This window comes from Chiloscyllium plagiosum, chromosome 20, assembly GCF_004010195.1.
Source record: "Chiloscyllium plagiosum isolate BGI_BamShark_2017 chromosome 20, ASM401019v2, whole genome shotgun sequence".
Taxonomy (NCBI): domain Eukaryota; kingdom Metazoa; phylum Chordata; class Chondrichthyes; order Orectolobiformes; family Hemiscylliidae; genus Chiloscyllium; species Chiloscyllium plagiosum.
Window position 1 is genome coordinate 1,567,129 of NC_057729.1, and position 17,235 is coordinate 1,584,363.

Here is a 17,235-nt window from a genome sequence, read left to right on the forward strand (position 1 = left end):
AGCCAAAGATATTATACACACAAACAAGGGCAGCTCTGCCTGATTGCAGATCTGATCTGGAAGCTTTCTGATTCCCACCCATTGATGGAGTCTGCACTAAAGATGTTGGTGTAGAACATTCAGATCTAGTTGTGAATTCCCTCCCCAAAGTCCATGTACGTGTGCAGCATCCTGTCTAAAGGCCTTCTCCTGGTCCAGGCTGAAGGGGCAGGCAGGCATTCCTTGTCCTCACGTAGGCCTGAGGAGCACAAGGCTATGGGAGATCATCCTGCCCAGTACAACACAGGTTTGGTTCAGGTGAATCATTAATTCAGAGCAGACTTGACTTGGTTGGCGATTACCTTAGAACAGGATTTTGTAGCCAACATTCAGCAGTGAGATGGGTCACCAATTTCCAAATTCCGCCCTCTCCCTTTTTAGATGAAAGTGATGGTACCTTTCCTCATGGATTTGCACTTGCTACCTGACAGAAACATGCCATTGTACACATCCAGCTGGTCCTGGTCAGTCAAGTACCACAGAACCAAATGCAACTCAGCTGGTAAGCCATCACTTCTGGGAGTTTTATTCTTTTCTAAGAACTTGATGGCCCCCACAGACTCATAGCAAAACAAAAAGAGGCAGCTGAATAATGGACAATCCAGCAGTTCCTCTGATGATGAAGACATGCAGAGGGTTGGCTACCAACAGAAAAGAGGCATAGCACCATGAGGGAGAAGGAGAGGAGCATCCTTCTATCCATATATGGTGGACGTCCTGAGGAGCCTGGTGAAGCTCAGCATCTAGCGGTCAGGAGAGAAGGAGTAGCCATGGCACTGCAGCTCTGGGCAACTAGAACCCACAGTGCATGAATCAGGAGCAGGAAACAACAGAATCGGAATTTACTGGCTTCGTTCCTGTCCCAATGACACCAAATCAGGGCAGTGGCCCCAGGGAGGAACAGAACGGCCACCTCAGTGTGGAGAATGTCCAACAGTTTACCCACCCCACGGAGATACAGGATCCTTCCTTATACGTAGTGCTGCACACATTTGCTCCACATATACATACGCCCACACCACACACGCAAGAATGCCCCACACAAACATTCACATTCCACACCTACACACCACACACGCATGTATACACACACCATATGCACACAGACATATCCCCACCCAACCCTGCCCCAAACCCTCTGTCTCCACCTTTCTGAGAAGGGTAACTGGCCTCAAAACATTAATTCTGCTTTCTCTTCACGATTGCAGCCACATTGCTGAGTTCTCCAGGAATTTATGGATTTAGAGTAATAGAGATGTACAGCATGGAAACAGACCCTTCAGTCTAACTTGTCCATGCCAGCCAGACGTCCTACGTTAATTTAGTCTTCTTTTCCAACATTTGACCCGTATCCCTCTAAGACCTTCCTGTCTACATATCTATCCATTCACCTTTTAAATGTTGTAATCATACTGGCTTCTACCACTTCCTCTGGCAGTTCATTCCATACATGCACCACCCTCTGCATGAGAAAGTTGTCCCTTGGGTCCCTTTTAAATCTTTCATCCCTCACCTTTGTTTCAAATATGTATGTACCATAGAATAGACCATTTGGCCCAATAAGTCCATGCTGACTCTTCAAAGAGCATCTCACCCAGACTCAACCCCCTATTCTATCACTGTAACCCTGCATTTCCCATGGCTAATGTACCTAGCCTCCACATCCCCGGATACTACGGGCAATTTAGTATGGCCAATCCACCTACACATCTTTGGACTGTGGGAGGAAACCAGAGGACACTCACACAGACATAGAGAGAACGTGCAAACTCCACACTGGTCACCCAAGGCTGGAATTGAGCCCAGGTCCCTGGTGCTGTGAGGCAGCAGTGCTAACCACTGAGCCACCTGTGTGAAGGTTCTTAATTGTCTGTAAGTTGTGTACGAGAATATTTCACTAACAATAATGTGGACTTACTTTTACGTCTCCCAGTAAGGTTAGTTAATAAGAGCCCATGGCATTCAGGATAGCATATTAGCCTGGACAGAGAAAATTGGCTAATTATTAGAGAACAGAGTTGGAATAAGGGAGGACATTTTCAGAATGGCAGCCTGTAATTAATGAAATGGCACAGGGATGAGTGCTGGTGGCACAATTATGTACAATTCATTTTTAAAACTTGGATTATGGAAGTGCCATTGCCAAGTTTGCAGACAACACAAAAATAGGTGGGAAGGCTGTAGTGAGGATCACTCTTGACAGATGAATATAATGTAGGAAAATATGAAGATGTACATTTTAGCTGGAAGAATAAAGGAGCTGAATTCTACTTAAGTTGGTAGATTATAGAAGGCTGCAATGCAGAGGAACTTGCGGATCCAAGTGCATGAATCACAGAAAATTAGTATCAACATACAGTGGGTGATACGGAAGGCAAATGGAATGTTGGCCTTTATTTCAAAGAGAATAGAATAAAAGTAGGGAGCTCTTTTAAAAGTATACTAAGCACTAGCCAGACTACACCTGTAAGAAATAATGGCATATGAGGCAGTCCAGGGAAAGTTCACTAGATTGATTCTGATAAAGAATGGATTTTCTTATTAGGGGCACTGAGAGGCATAGTGCCCCTAATAATTAGGGGCTTATACTCATTTGCACTTTAGAAGAATGAGAGGAGACCTTATTGAAACATATAAGATTTCTTGGAGGCTTGACAGGGTTGTTGTGGTGATGTTTCCCCTCTTGGGAGAGTTTGGGATGAGAGTAAAGTGTTGTCCATTTAATGAGTAGGATTCAAAACATTAATTATGCTTTCTGTCCACAGGTGCTGCCAGACTTGCTGAGTTTTTCCAGCAATTTCTTTTTTTGTTTCTGAGCTGTCTTCCTTGGATCCAAAACGAATGATCTCTACTTCTCCCTTGACTAAATTTGCCACAGTGAGCCTAAACCCAACTTTAAAAATCACACAACACCAGGTTATAGTCCAACAGGTTTAATTCATCAGGCGGTTGTGATGAAGATGAAGGAGCAGCGCTCCGAAAGCTAGTGCTTCCAATTAAACTTGTTGGACTATAACTTGGTGTTGTGTGATTTTTAACTTTTGTACACCCTAGTCCAACACTGGCATCTCCAAATCATGAATCCAACTTGAATTTGACTCGAATCAGTTAGATGTTGTCGGTTTTGAATTGATTTTTGGAATTCATAACCATTGGATCATGTTTGTGTACAAATGAGAAGGACTGTTTAACTTTGGAACTTGGGTTTCTAAGAACTGACCAATGATCTAATTGTTCAATCATATAGTAATGAAGAAATTTGTATTGTTTACATGTTAAATGGCTGCTTAATAAATCAATTGTTTGATACCAACAGCACAACTGATGTTTACCGTTTTGTTGGTAGTTCAGATGAACCCACGATAACACTGGGGGTAAGTATGTACATTTTTGATAGTTTGCGTTGTATAGTGTTTGCTGTATTCTTCAAAGAAGAGTGATAATTAAATGGAATGGAGATAATTAAATGAAAGGAGAATGATAATTAAAGGGTATGTAAATTATAAGGTGGTACAGCCTAAAGCATATCAAAAATTATCTTGAATCCAGTACAGCAAACTTTGTTTTAACCAGCACTCTTGATAAGCAAAATTGAAGTACTTCCAAATACTGCAATCGACTGTAATGTCAAGGTAACTGTGATATACATACCAACAATCTTACATTTCTACTACTTACTGTGTTTTTACATTGAATGTAGGAGGTATGTTGATGTTTTTACAGGGATGTTAATTTCTTGAACCTTCACTTGTCAGAGTTTGCTGCAGTTATGAGTACCTTTTGATTGTGTGGAATATTTGATCAATCAACACACTCCTGGTCCGATTGGTGCCAGTTAGTAAAACATATGTTGTACATGGCCGTTTGCCTCAATAATAAGTAAACTGTTTTAGATACTGTTCGAAGTTGACCTACCAGGAGAAAGCCACAGTGGCCATGTTTCTGGCACTGAGCTTGGCTCTGTGGCTCAGAAGGGAAGGGGGGAGAATAGGAGAGCAATAGTAATAGGAGATTCAATCGTGAGAGGAACGGACAGGAGATTCTGTGGTCACAAGCATGACTCCAGGATGGTGTGTTGCCTCCCAGGTGCCAGGGTCAGGGATATCTCTGATAGAGTCTACAAGATTCTTAAGGGGAAGGGAGAGCAGCCAGAGGTTGTGGTACACATCGGTACCAATGACATAGGCAGGAAAAGGGATGAGGACCTGAAAAGAGAATGTAGGGAGTTAGGTTGGAAGCTAGAAGGCAGGACAAAAGAGTAGTCATCTCAGGTTTGCTACAGGTGCCACATGCTAGTGACACCAGGGATAGAGAGTATGTGCAGATGAACACCTGGCTTCAGGCATGTGGAGCATTGGGATACCTCTGGGCAAGGTGGGATCTTTACAAGAAGGACGGATTGCACCTGAACTGGAGGGGCATCAATATTCTGGGGCAGAGGTTTGCTGGAGCTCTTCGGAAGCATTTACACTAGATTGGGAGTGGAGTGCGAACCTGAGCTATGGATCAGCTGATGGAGTGAACATCCAGACATAGTGGGCAGAGAGCGGAGGGATAGACACTTGAAAGACAAAGGAGCAGTCAGCGTGATGGGTTGAAGTGTGTCTATTTAATGCAAGAAGTATCAGGAATAAGGGTGACGAGCTCAGAGCATGGATCAGTACTTGGAACTATGATGTTGTGGCCATTATTGAGATTTTGGTATCACATGGGCAGGAATGGCTGTTGGATATTCCAGGGGTTAGATGTTTCAAAAGGAATAAGGGGGAAGGTAAAAGAGATGGAGGAGTGGCATTGCTAATCAGGGATAGTGTCACAGCTGCAGAAAGAGAGATCGTCAGTATGGGTGGAAGTCAGAAACAAGAAAGGAGCAGTCACTTTATTAGGAGTTCTCTACAGGCCGCCCAATAGCGGAGGAGCAGATTGGGAGACAGATTTTTGGAAATGTGTAGAAGTAACAGGGTTGTTGTCATGGGTGACTTTAATTTCCCTAATATTGATTGGAATCTACTTATTTCAAATAGTTTGGATGGAGCAGTTTTTGTCAGGTGTGTCTAGAAAGAGTTCCTGATGCAATATGTAGATCAGTCGACGAGAGGGGAGGCCATATTGAATTTGGTACTAGGCAATGAACCAGGTCAGGTGTCAGATCTCTCCGTGGGAGAGCATTTTAGTGATAGTGATCACAACTCCCTGACCTTTACTATACTCATGGAGAGGGATAGGAGTGGACGGTATGGGAAAGTATTTAATTGGGGGAGGGAGAATTACAAAGCTATTTGGTGGGAACTGGGGTGCCTAAACTGGGAACAGATGTTCTCAGTGAAATGCACTGTAAAAATGTGGAGGTTGTTTAGGGAGCACCCGCTGATAGTACTAGACAGATTTGTCCCACTGAGGCAAGGAAGGTAGAGATGGTAGGGTGAAGGAACCTTGGGTGACAAGGGATGTGGAACATCGAGTCAAGAGGAAGAAGGAAGCTTACTTAATGTTGAGGAGGCAAGGCTCATTCAGGGCTCTAGAGGGTTACAAAGTAGCCAGGAAGGATCTGAAGAATGGACGTGGGAAAGCTAGAAGGGGACATGATTAAGGAAAACCCTAAGGTATTCTATACTTATGTGACAAACAAGGAGGTGGCCAGAGTAGGGCCAATCAGGGATAGTGGAGAGAACTTTAGCCTGAAGTCCGAGGAGGTAGGGGAGGTCCTTAATGAATACTTTGCTTCAGTATTCACTACGGAGAGGGACCTTGATGTTTCAGAGGACAGCTTGAAATAGACTGATATGCTAGAACAAGTTGATGTTAGGAAGGAGGATATTCTGAACATTTTGAAAAGCATAAGGATGGATAAATCCCCTGGGCCAGATGAGACATACCCTAGATTACTACAGAAAGTGAAGTAGAGATTGCTGCGCCTTTGATGATGATCTTTATATCCTCACTGGCCAGTGGAGTAGTGCCAGATGATTGGAGCATGGCAAATGTTATTCCCTTGTTCAAGAAAGGGAATAGAAATAGTCCTGGGGATTACAGAGTAGTCAGTGGTGGGCAATACATTAGAGAGGCTCCTGAGAGACAGGATACACAGGAACCTCGATTATCCAAATACCAATTATCCGAAAATCAGATTATCCGAAGGAGATCTCGAGGTCCCGAAGAAACATTACATCAAAGACGTGTTTCCAACAGTGATCGCATCTTTGGTTAACAGTGATTAAACAGGCACCATCTCCAAATGACAGACCTCCCGCCCTCTCTCTCTCTCCCCACACTTTCCCTGGAGTTCTGCAGAGGGGTGTACCCTAAACCGCCCCCCCTCTCTCCAACATTGACCTTTACAGGGCAAACGTGGAACCTCTCAAAAAGGTGCAGTAAAAGGTTGTGTGTGTGGCTGTGTGTGTGTGCTATTTGGAGACTTACCACACAAAGGCAGGAGCAGCAGCAGTCTTGTTGTTAGTGTACAGTCCGGCTGCCCGGGAGAGGGGCCGGGGATAGACGGGGTGCGCATGGGGTGGGGGACAATGTTGGATGGGGTTGGGGGGCAGGGGAGGTGTTGGACGGGGTTGGGGGTGCAGGCAGAGGGCGGTGATGAACGAGGTTGGGGGCAGTGTTGGGGGGGTCAGGCGAGCAACGGTGTTGGATGGGTTTGAGGTGCAGGCGAGGGGGTGGTTTTGCGGGGGCGGTGTTGGGGACGGGGGGGCTCGCGCGTAGTGTGCTGCTGCAGTCTCTTGAACGGGGAGCAGACTTTAAAACTCAGAGCCCCAGAGAGAGTGGGTGGCATGGTAGCACAGTGGTTAGCACTGCTGCCTCACAGCGGCAGAGACCCGGGTTCAATTCCCGCCTCAGGCAACTGTCTGTGTGGAGTTTGCACATTCTCTCCATGTCTGCATGGGTTTCCTCCGGGTGCTTCGGTTTCCTTCCACAGTCCAAAAATGTGCAGGTTAGGTGAATTGGCCATGCTAAATTGCCCATAGTGTTAGGTGAAGGGGTAAATGTAGGGGAATGGGTGTGAGTGGGTTGCTTTTCGGAGGGTCAGTGTGGACTTGTTGGGCCGAAGGGCCTGTTTCCACATTGTAAGTAATCTAATCTAAAAGGCATTGAATCGATTAATCGAATAATCGATTATCCGACGAAATAGTGCCCGCCCATCTCGTTTGGGTAATCGAGGTTCCCCTGTATATGATTACTTGGAAAACCAGAATTTGATTAAAGATAGTCAGCATGGCTTTGTGAGGGGCAGGTCATTCCTCACAAGCCTTACTGAATTCTTTGAGGATGTGATAAAACATATTGATGAAGGTAGAGCAATGGATGTAGTATACATGAATTTTAGCAATGCATTTGATAAGGTTCCCCATGATAGGCTCATTCAGAAAGTAAGGAGGCATGGGATATAGGGAAACCTGTCTGTTTGGATACAGAATTGGCTAGCCCATAGAAGGCAGAGGGTGGTGGTAGATGGATAGTATTCAGCCTGGAGCTTTGTGATGAGTGGTGTTCTGCAAGGATCTGTTCTGGAGCCTCTGCTCCTTGTAATCTTTATAAATTACTTGGATGAGGAATTGGAAGGGTGGGTGATTAAGTTTGCCAATGACATGAAGGTTGGTGCAGTTGTGGATAGTGTGGTGGTTTTCTGTATGTTACAACGAAATATTGACAGGATGCAGAACTAGACTGATAAGTGGCAGATGGAGTTCAATCTTGAAAAGTGGGAAGTCATTGCTTTGGCAGGTCGAATTTGAATGAAGAATGCAGGGTTAAAAAGGTAGGATTCTTGGCAGTATGGAGGAACAGTGGAATCTTGGGGTCCATGCCTATAGATCCTTCAAAGTTGCCATTCAGGTTGTTGGAGTTGTTAAGAAGCCTTATGGTGTGTTGGCTTTAAGAGTTTAAGAGCCGCAAGGTTATGCTGCAGATCTATAGAATCCTGGTTAGATTACACTTGGAATATTGTGTTCAGTTCTGATCACCTCATTATAGAAAAGATGTGGAAGTTTTAGAGAGGGTGCAGAGGAGATTTACCAGGATGCTGTGCCTGTCTTATGAAGAAAGGTTCAAGGAGAAGTGGCTTTTTTCATTGGAGCGAAGAAGGCTGAGAGGTGATTTGATAGAAGTGTACAAGATGTTGAGAGGCATAGTGTGGATAGCCAGAGGCTTTTCCCCATGGCAGAAATGACTGTCACGAGGGAGCATAATTTTAGGGTGATTGGAAGAAGGTTTAGAGGAGATGTCAGATGTAGGCTCTTTACACTGAGAGTAGTGGGTACTGCCAGCAGTGGTAGTAGTGTCAGATACATTAGGGACATTTAAGCGATTCTTGGATAGACACATGGAAGTTAGTACAATGAAGGGTCTGATCTTAGAGTAGGATAAAAGGCCAGCACATCATCAAGGGCCTGTACTGTGCAGTGCTGATCTGTGTTCTAAATATGGACACAATAAAACATCCCTCCTTTTGCCCACACTTTCCATTACACTAACTCCTCAGATTTATACTCCGATATACCTCCCACTGCAAGATGATTGGTTTCAGAATTCAAAGATCAGCTCAGCAGCACCTTCTCAAGGGCAATTAGAGATGGGCAATAAACACTGACCCAGCCAGGAACAACCATATCCTATGGAAGAAGGAAAACTAGTCTTGTAGGTTAGTTACCCACTTCACTGTTCCTTCCATCTTTCTCCAAGTTATTATTTCTGGTCAGAGATATTTCTTTATTAGTTTGAGTGATAGATTGAAAGGTTTCCCTCAGATATACATCACTATTTGACATTTTACAGGATCAAACATTGATTTTATTCCTTGTGGATTCAGCAGAGAATTATTAAACTGGCCAATTAAATTTCAGCACCACAGCAATGTGGATGACTTTTAATTGCCTTCTAAAATAGCATAGCAAATCAGTAAATTTTATCTAATCATTACAAAATCTATAGAAAGGGATAAACTAAATGGACCATCTGCCATCAACTTAGGCATCAAAAACAACAGTGTGAACTCAACTCTGCCAACCTTAAGAAGCCCTACTTATCATTGTGTTAAAATTTGGAAGTTTGTTACACAACCAGTCCTGACATTGCCACACTCACAAAATCATACTTTACAGACAATAACAGATACAAAATCATCATTCTGTCGTGTCCTATCAGCAGGTCAGACCCACCAGGGGGCCAGCACAGTTGGAGGGAATTGCCCTACTAGTTCCTAATATTGACTCTGGACCGTGAAATCTCAGCATCAGCTGAAACATAGGCAAACCTCCTGATTATCACCAATACTGTCCTTCAGCCAGTGAATATCATTCATATTGAGCACCAGTTGGTGGAAGCATTCAAGGTGGCAAGAGCAGAGAATGTTCTCTGGATAGGGCAGTTCAACATCCATCCATCATTAGCACCACTACTGACCAAGCTTGATTTACTTAGGGGGAGAGGCTGAGTAAATTGGATTTGTACTCTTTGGTGTTTAGAAGAATGAGAAGAGACTTTATCGAAATGTAAGTTTCTTGGGCTTGACAAGGTAATGTGGAAAGTTGTTTCCCATTGTGGGTGAGTCTAGGACCAGAGGGCATAATTTCAGAGTATGGCATCGCCAATTTAAGACAAGATAAGGAGACATATTTTCTCTAAAAGTACTGAAGTCTTTGTTACAGAAGGTTTTTGAGTTGGTCATTAAATATATTCAAAGCTGACATAGAATTTTCATGAGTAAGGGAATCAAAGGGCATTGGGATAAGGCAGGAAAGCAAGGATGAGGATTATCAGACCGACCGTAATCTAATTGAATGGCAAAGGAGATTCGATAGATTGAATGGCTTACTTCTAGGCCTGCATCTTAGTTTCTCATGGCTAGTCCAAAAGAACATATGTGCTAAATTGTGTGTGAAACTAATGGTGAAGGACCACCAAGAGCATAAAATCTACCTGATTTTGACTTCACCAATCAATTTGTCTCAAGTGCTTCAGTATTGGCACGAATGATTAGTGCACAGTCCTTGTGGAGACAAAGTTGCACCTTCACTTTCAACCCTCCAGCATATTATGTGGCACAACCTCGGTTACTAAATGGGTGAAACTTAGAACAGATTTAACAGCGTAAAACCGGATATCCCTGAGGCATTGTAGCTCATCAGCAACTGGATGATAGTTTCTTAAACTTTTACAGCATAGAAACAGGCCCTTTGGCCCAACTTGTCCATGCCATCTTGTTTTCATAATTAATGCCGTCCATTCATACCTGTCCCATCCATGTCCAAGCCTTTCTTAAATGACAAAATTGTACTCGCCTCCACCATTAAATCTGGCAGCCAATGCCAGACATTCACCACCCTCTGTGTGAAAAAATAACTCGTCTGGACCCTTCTGTATCCCTCTATTCTTACCTCAAAAATATGCCTTCTAGTTTTAGACTCGCCTGCCGTCGGGAAAAGCTTTTGGCTATGTACCTTATCTGTGCCTCTCATGACTTTATAGATCTTTATAAGGTCATCCCTCAGTCTCCCAGGGGAAAAATGTCCCAGCCTATCCAGCCTCTCCTAATAACTCAGACTACCAGGTATGACTGCAAACAGTGGAGAGTTTTCCCTCCAATTCCCATTCACTCTAGTTTTGTTAGAGCTTCTTGATGCCATGCTCTATCAGATGCTGCCTTGATATCAAGAGCAGTTACTTTCACCTCATTTGTGGAGTTCAGCTGTTTCATGCATAGACCAGAGCTCTAAGGAGATCAGGAGCCAAGTGACCCTGCACTCAATGAGTGGGTTGTTTCTTGCTTAATATCAATGTAAGCAATCTCTTCCTTCATGGCATGGTCGACTGATAATTTGCTGACTGGATTTGTCCAGCTTAAATTGTCAGGGCTTATCTGCAAAACTTTCTAAATTATTACATGCTGTACTGGAACAAGGTGCTAGGTGCTAAGCCAGTGTCAGCATGATCCGTCTTGAAATGATCTGTTCTTCTGAAGTGTTTTGTTATTTCATCTGTGCCTGATAATTTATTTATTAATGGTGGGCTAAGCAGATACCCCTATTAGATCCTATTTCCACCTGGCAATTTCTTTCTAGAACATCCTGATAACCTTCACTCAGTTAGATATGCGGCCTGAGATCTCCCTTCATTGGGTTGAGGAAAGTTTTGAACCTGCCTGTGCTTCAGTCATGTTATTTTAGACCATAAGACCATTAAATATGGGAGCAGACTTAGGCCATTCAATCCTCACATTTACTCCACCATTCGCCAATTTCACAGATGTAAAGGTTATGACCTGCATTTATATGTTAGTTGAGAGGAAAGGAGAGAGAAAAACAGTTTTCTATAACATTCACTTTTGTAGCATTAACTTATTTTTCTCTAAGTGTATATTTAGCTTATCCCTTATGGTCTCCATCAGTTATCTAACTATTGATGTCAAGCTGACAGGTCTATAGTTTCCAGGGTTATTCTTTTCACATTTCCTAAACAGCAATATCATGTTTGCAATCCTCTAGTCTCCAAGGTCAACTCCAGAAGCCTGTCTAATTAGAAGTCTAATTCAGAGAAGCCTTGAAAATTTCTGTCAGTAACTCCATGATTTGTCCCCTTACCTCTCTCAGCAATCTAGGTTGCATCTTATCTAGGCCTGGCAACGTCTCTACTTGGACAGCTATCAGCCTTTTAACACCTCTTCTTTATCTATCGTGATACTGATCAGTTTCTCAATACCCACATTTTCAATTGGGCCGCTATCACCATTTTCTAATTTGGTAACAACAGAATCTCTCATTTAGTATCTCTGCCATTCCTTTTGCTTCGGTGAGCAGCTATCCCTGCATGTTCCTATGGGCCTCACTCAATTCCTGCCTTATGTTTTCCTATTGATTCTGCAGTAACGCAGTAGTTCCATTCTCGTTATAAGCAAAATGTGTAATAGCAGCATGAATTAAACTAATGGAGCCGGAATCATGTTATAACCAATACACCCTTTAAATGTTCATGCTTTACAAACAATGTCCCAAATTCGTCAATGATGTTATAGTGAATTTGCGTTCACCAAACGCATGTTATGGTGAAATGACCTGTAATATATTTGAAGAACATTTTAATATTTATTCTACTGCAGCCAGGCATCCTTTCCTCATGCTTTTTCTTTTGCCTTCCTTAACCCAGCCTTAGCCTCTCTTCTACATTTGAGGTACTCCTATTATTATCCTGCTATACATCATATGCCTCCTTTATCATCCATATCTTATGTTTATTTTTCATATGTGTATACCTATTATGCATTCTGTTCATCTCTCTTTTGGAAGTCTCCCATTTCTTATCTACTGCTTTATCCACCAAAATGCTTTTCCAGTGATCCGCTCCAAAATTTAGACTACTCATGTCTGTTCTTTTCCAGTCTGGCATCTTAATCCTTAACTGCTTTATATCCTTTTCCATCTTAATATTGAAACCTGTGCAGGGCATTCTGGTATAATGTGACAGTTGTGCTCCTTTGCAACCGTGTGCTATAGAAAATTGTGCTGTGGAAAATCATTATAAAAAATTGTGCTGTAGAATACCTCTAAAGAAAATCGCTATATCCGTTCAGTAGAAAGTTTGCATTATCTAAACAGAATCCACAATTCTTTGATCGTGTTATAGCCAATTTGCATTAATGAAATGCACATTATACCAGAACAACATATATTATGATTATTATTTCCCAAATGCTTCCTTACTCTGACATTCTCCACTTGGCCTACCTCATTTCCCACTAACAGATCCTGTACAGCTTCCTCCCTGATAGAACTGGAAATGTACAGTTCCACAAGGTTCTCCTGCAACTAGGAGATTAGATTAGATTAGATTAGATTAGATTAGATTAGATTAGATTAGATTAGATTAGATTAGATTAGATTAGATTAGATTAGATTAGATTAGATTAGATTAGATTAGATTAGATTAGATTAGATTAGATTAGATTAGATTAGATTAGATTAGATTAGATTAGATTAGATTAGATTAGATTAGATTAGATTAGATTAGATTAGATTAGATTAGATTAGATTAGATTAGATTAGATTAGATTAGATTAGATTAGATTAGATTAGATTAGATTAGATTAGATTAGATTAGATTAGATTAGATTAGATTAGATTAGATTAGATTAGATTAGATTAGATTAGATTAGATTAGATTAGATTAGATTAGATTAGATTAGATTAGATTAGATTAGATTAGATTAGATTAGATTAGATTACTTACAGTGTGGAAACAGGCCCTTCGGCCCAACAAGTCCACACCGACCCGCCACCCACCCATACCCCTACATTTACCCCTTTTAACGTAACACTACAGGCAATTTAGCATGGACAATTCACCTAACCCGCACATCTTTGTGACTGTGGGAGGAAACCGGAGCACCCGGAGGAAACCCACACAGACACGGGGAGAATGTGCAAACTCCACACAGTCAGTCGCCTGAATTGGGAATTGAACCCGGGTCTCTGACGCTGTGAGGCAGCAGTGCTAACCACTGTGCCACCGTGCCGTCCAAGTGAGGTTTGCAGATGCTGGAGAGTCAGAGTCGAACAGCATGATGTTGGGAGAACCACAACAGGTCAGGCAGCATCCGAGGACCAGGAGAGTTGACATTTTGGGTATTAGCCCTTCATCAGAATGTGGAGGGAGAGGGGGCTGAGAGATAAATAGTGAGGCAGGGGAAAAGGTAGGTGGGAGGGTGATAGGGGATGCAGGTAGGAACTGATTACAATAGGTCAGTGGAGAGGATGGAGCTGATAGATGGGAAGCAAGATGGACAGTCAGGTCAAGAGCGTGATGCTGAATTGGAGGGTTGTACCTGGGATAAGGTGGGGAATGGGGAGATGTGGAAACTGGTGAAGTCAGTGTTGAGGCCATGTGGTTGTAGGGTCCCGGTATGGAAGATGAGGTGTTCTTCCTCCAGTTGATGGGTGGCTTTAATTTGGTGGTGGTGGAGGATGCCCAGGATTTGCATGCCCTTGTGGGAATGGGAGGGAGAGTTGAAACGGTTGGCCACAGGGCAGTCAGTGGTTGGTGGTTGGTTGGTGCATGCAGACCAGAGATGTTGCTTGTACCACTCCACTGTCTCCCCATATCAAGGGCAACGGATGCAGTAACTGAGGTGAGAGGTTGTGCAGGGAAATCTAATCCAGATTTGAAATGATCCTTTAGGGCCTTGGACAGAGGTGAGGGGGGAGGTGTGGGTTTTGCACCTCGGTGGTGGCAAGGGAAGGTGCTGGGTGTGGAGGATTGGTTGGTGGGGAGCGTGGACCTAACGAGGGAGTCACGGACAGAATGGTCTCTGCAGAACACAGGTTTGGGGAGGGAAAAATATTTTTGATGGTGAGGTATAATTGTAGGTGCACGAAAATGGTGGAGGATATTGCGCTGTACTGATACACTGGTCACTGCCATCCATCAAGGACATATTGGAAATGACCACCAGACTATTCCAACTCCATGTGTCATGGTAGTCCACCAGCCACCAACTACACTATGACAACTACTGATGAATATAAAGGATTTCATACCCACAACAAACAGAACCAACATTATATACAAAATGCCATGTAAAGACTGCCACAAGCATTACATGGGGCAAACCGGAAGAAACCTAGCCTTCAGGGTACATGAACACCAACTAGCTACCAAGAGACATGATCAACTATCACTTCTATCCATACACACAGACAAAGAAGGATACTTAATTGACCGGGACAACGCATCCATCCCAGTTCAAGCCAAACAAAAACGTATTTTGTTAACAAATATGAAGAGTTAGATCCCATATACCAATCACTAAGAAACAAAATTGGAAATGATCCCATCCACCTCCACAATTCAGGGCACGCAAATAACAAGTGGGACAGAATACCAACTCTTCACCGGAGGCGCTGTGATGCTGTAACCTCGTATGGTGATGAATCGTCTGCAAATTAACTTAGCAGTTCACTGAACAAGTCAACAACTTCCTCCACAACCTGAGCTACAAACTTTCTCAAGAACTTCAAGCACATTTTTCTATGGCCGTTGAAGGCAAACTATTTTTGTTGTCTTTCCTCACAATTCCTCTTTGCCTCTCTTATTTGCCTTTTACCTCTCCTCTAAATCTTCAATAATCATCTTGGTCCCCAATTTTACTTTCTACCTGACACTTGTTTTAAGCGTTTTTCTTCTTTATCTTAGTTTCTATTTCCCTCATCCAGAGAGTTCTGGATATGTTTGTTCTGCCTTCTCCATTTGAGTGAATGTTTCTTGATTGTGCCCGATCCACCTCCTGTTTCATGGTAACCTATTGTTCATTTTAAATCAACTTCCCTCCAGGTTGAGTGTTTGTGCCTTAAAATTGCACTAGTTGTGAGTCCCTGCTGCAGTTTTATGAAAATCTTTATGGTGAGCAGCAAGGAGATACAATCAACAGACTTGCATGGGTCAAGAATGTCAGTGAAATTGACTGGTAGTGTTCCTTCGTGTAATGATCTGGCTAATTCAAAGGCTTTTAATAATTATACCCTTCCACAATGAGTTGTTGTGTGGGCAGCTACGAAAATCGCCAGAGGTATTGTAGGAGCATTTCAAATTTCACATCTACAAATCTATTGTGTTTCAGTTTGAATTAGAAAGGTGCTGGTCAGCAAGTAGGCTTCAACTTTGTGTTTCTTTTCAGCAATGTTTAATTTACACTTAGAGTCATAGAGATGTACAGCACGGAAACAGACCTTTCGGTACAACCTGTCCATGCCGACCATATATCCCAACCCAATCTAGTCCCACCTGCCAGCACCCGGCCCATATCCCTCCAAACCCTTCCTATTCATATACTCATCCAGATGCCTTTTAACTGTTCCAATTGTTCTGTCCTCCACCACTTCCTCTGGCAGCTCATTCCACATACGTATCACCCTCTGCGTGAAAAATATGCCCCTTAGGTGTCTTTTATATCTTTCCCCTCTCACCCTAAACCTATGCCCTCTAGTTCTGGACTCCCCGACCCCAGGGAAAAGACTTTGTCTATTTACCCTATCCATGCCCTTCATAATTTTGTAAACCTCTATAAGGTCACCCCTCAGATTCCGACACTGCAGGGAAAACAGCCCCAGCCTGTTCAGCCTCTCCCTAGAGCTCAAATCCTCCAATCCTGGCAACAATCTTATAAATCTTTTCTGAACCGTTTCAAGTTTCACAACATCTTTCTGATAGGAAGGAGACCCGAATTGCACACAGTATTCCTAATTTCCCCAATGTAAGTGCCCCCTATTATCCTAAATGGTTCAAAGTAGAGGAATGCCGAAATACTTCTTTAATATGTGTATTATGTTTTATACAGATGAAATACGAGCCAGTACTTCAACAATACTGTGCAAATAAAAGGTATGTAATAGATTTTGCAGCATTTTTAATGTTGTGAAATATAAACATGTGGAATTAAAGATATGGCACAATCAGGAAGGATTAAAACTCTTGCGCAATCTAAAAGGTAGGTGAGAATGAACTACATGACGAAGTTCACAAATAGAATTAAGGAGAATCCAAAGGGTTTTTACAAATATATTAAGGACAAAAGGGTAACTAGGGAGAGAATAGGGCCCCTCAATGATCAGCAAGGCGGCCTTTGTGTGTAGCCACAGAAAATGGGGGCGATACTAAATGAATATTTTGCATCAGTATTTACTGTGGAAAAAAATATGGAAGATATAGACTGTAGGGAAACAGATGGTGACATCTTGCAAAATGTCCAGATTACAGAGGAGGAAGTGCTGGATGTCTTGAATCAGTTAAATGTGGATAAATCCCCAGGACCTGATCAGGTGTACATGAGAACTCTGTGGGAAGCTCGAGAAGTGATTGCTGGGCATCTTGCTGAGATATTTGTATCATCGATAGTCACAGGTGAGGTGCCGGAAAACTGGAGGTTGGCAAACATGGTGCCACTGTTTAAGAAGGGCGGTAAAGACAAGCCAGGGAACTATAGACTGGTGAGCCGACGTCGGTGGTGGGCAGGTTGTTGGAGGGAATCCTGAGGGACAGGATGTACATGAATTTGGAAAGGCAAGGACTGATTAAGGATAGTCAACATGGCTTTGTGCGTGGGAAATCATGTCCCACGAACTTGATTGAGTTTTTTGATGAAGTAACAAAGAAGATTGATGAGGGCAGAGCGCTAGATGTGATCTATATGGACTTCAGTAAGGC

General features: G+C 42.8%; 1 protein-coding gene across 1 annotated transcript in view; it reads left to right on the plus strand.

The window, feature by feature from the left end:
* Positions 1 to 17,235, plus strand: part of LOC122559939 (synaptonemal complex protein 2) — a 238,107-nt gene that overhangs the window by 114,857 nt on the left and 106,015 nt on the right. The window contains exons 9-10 of the mRNA XM_043710048.1: positions 3,356 to 3,413; positions 16,370 to 16,413. Of these exons, the coding sequence (XP_043565983.1) occupies positions 3,356 to 3,413; positions 16,370 to 16,413 (102 nt within the window). The remainder of the gene's footprint in view (positions 1 to 3,355; positions 3,414 to 16,369; positions 16,414 to 17,235) is intronic.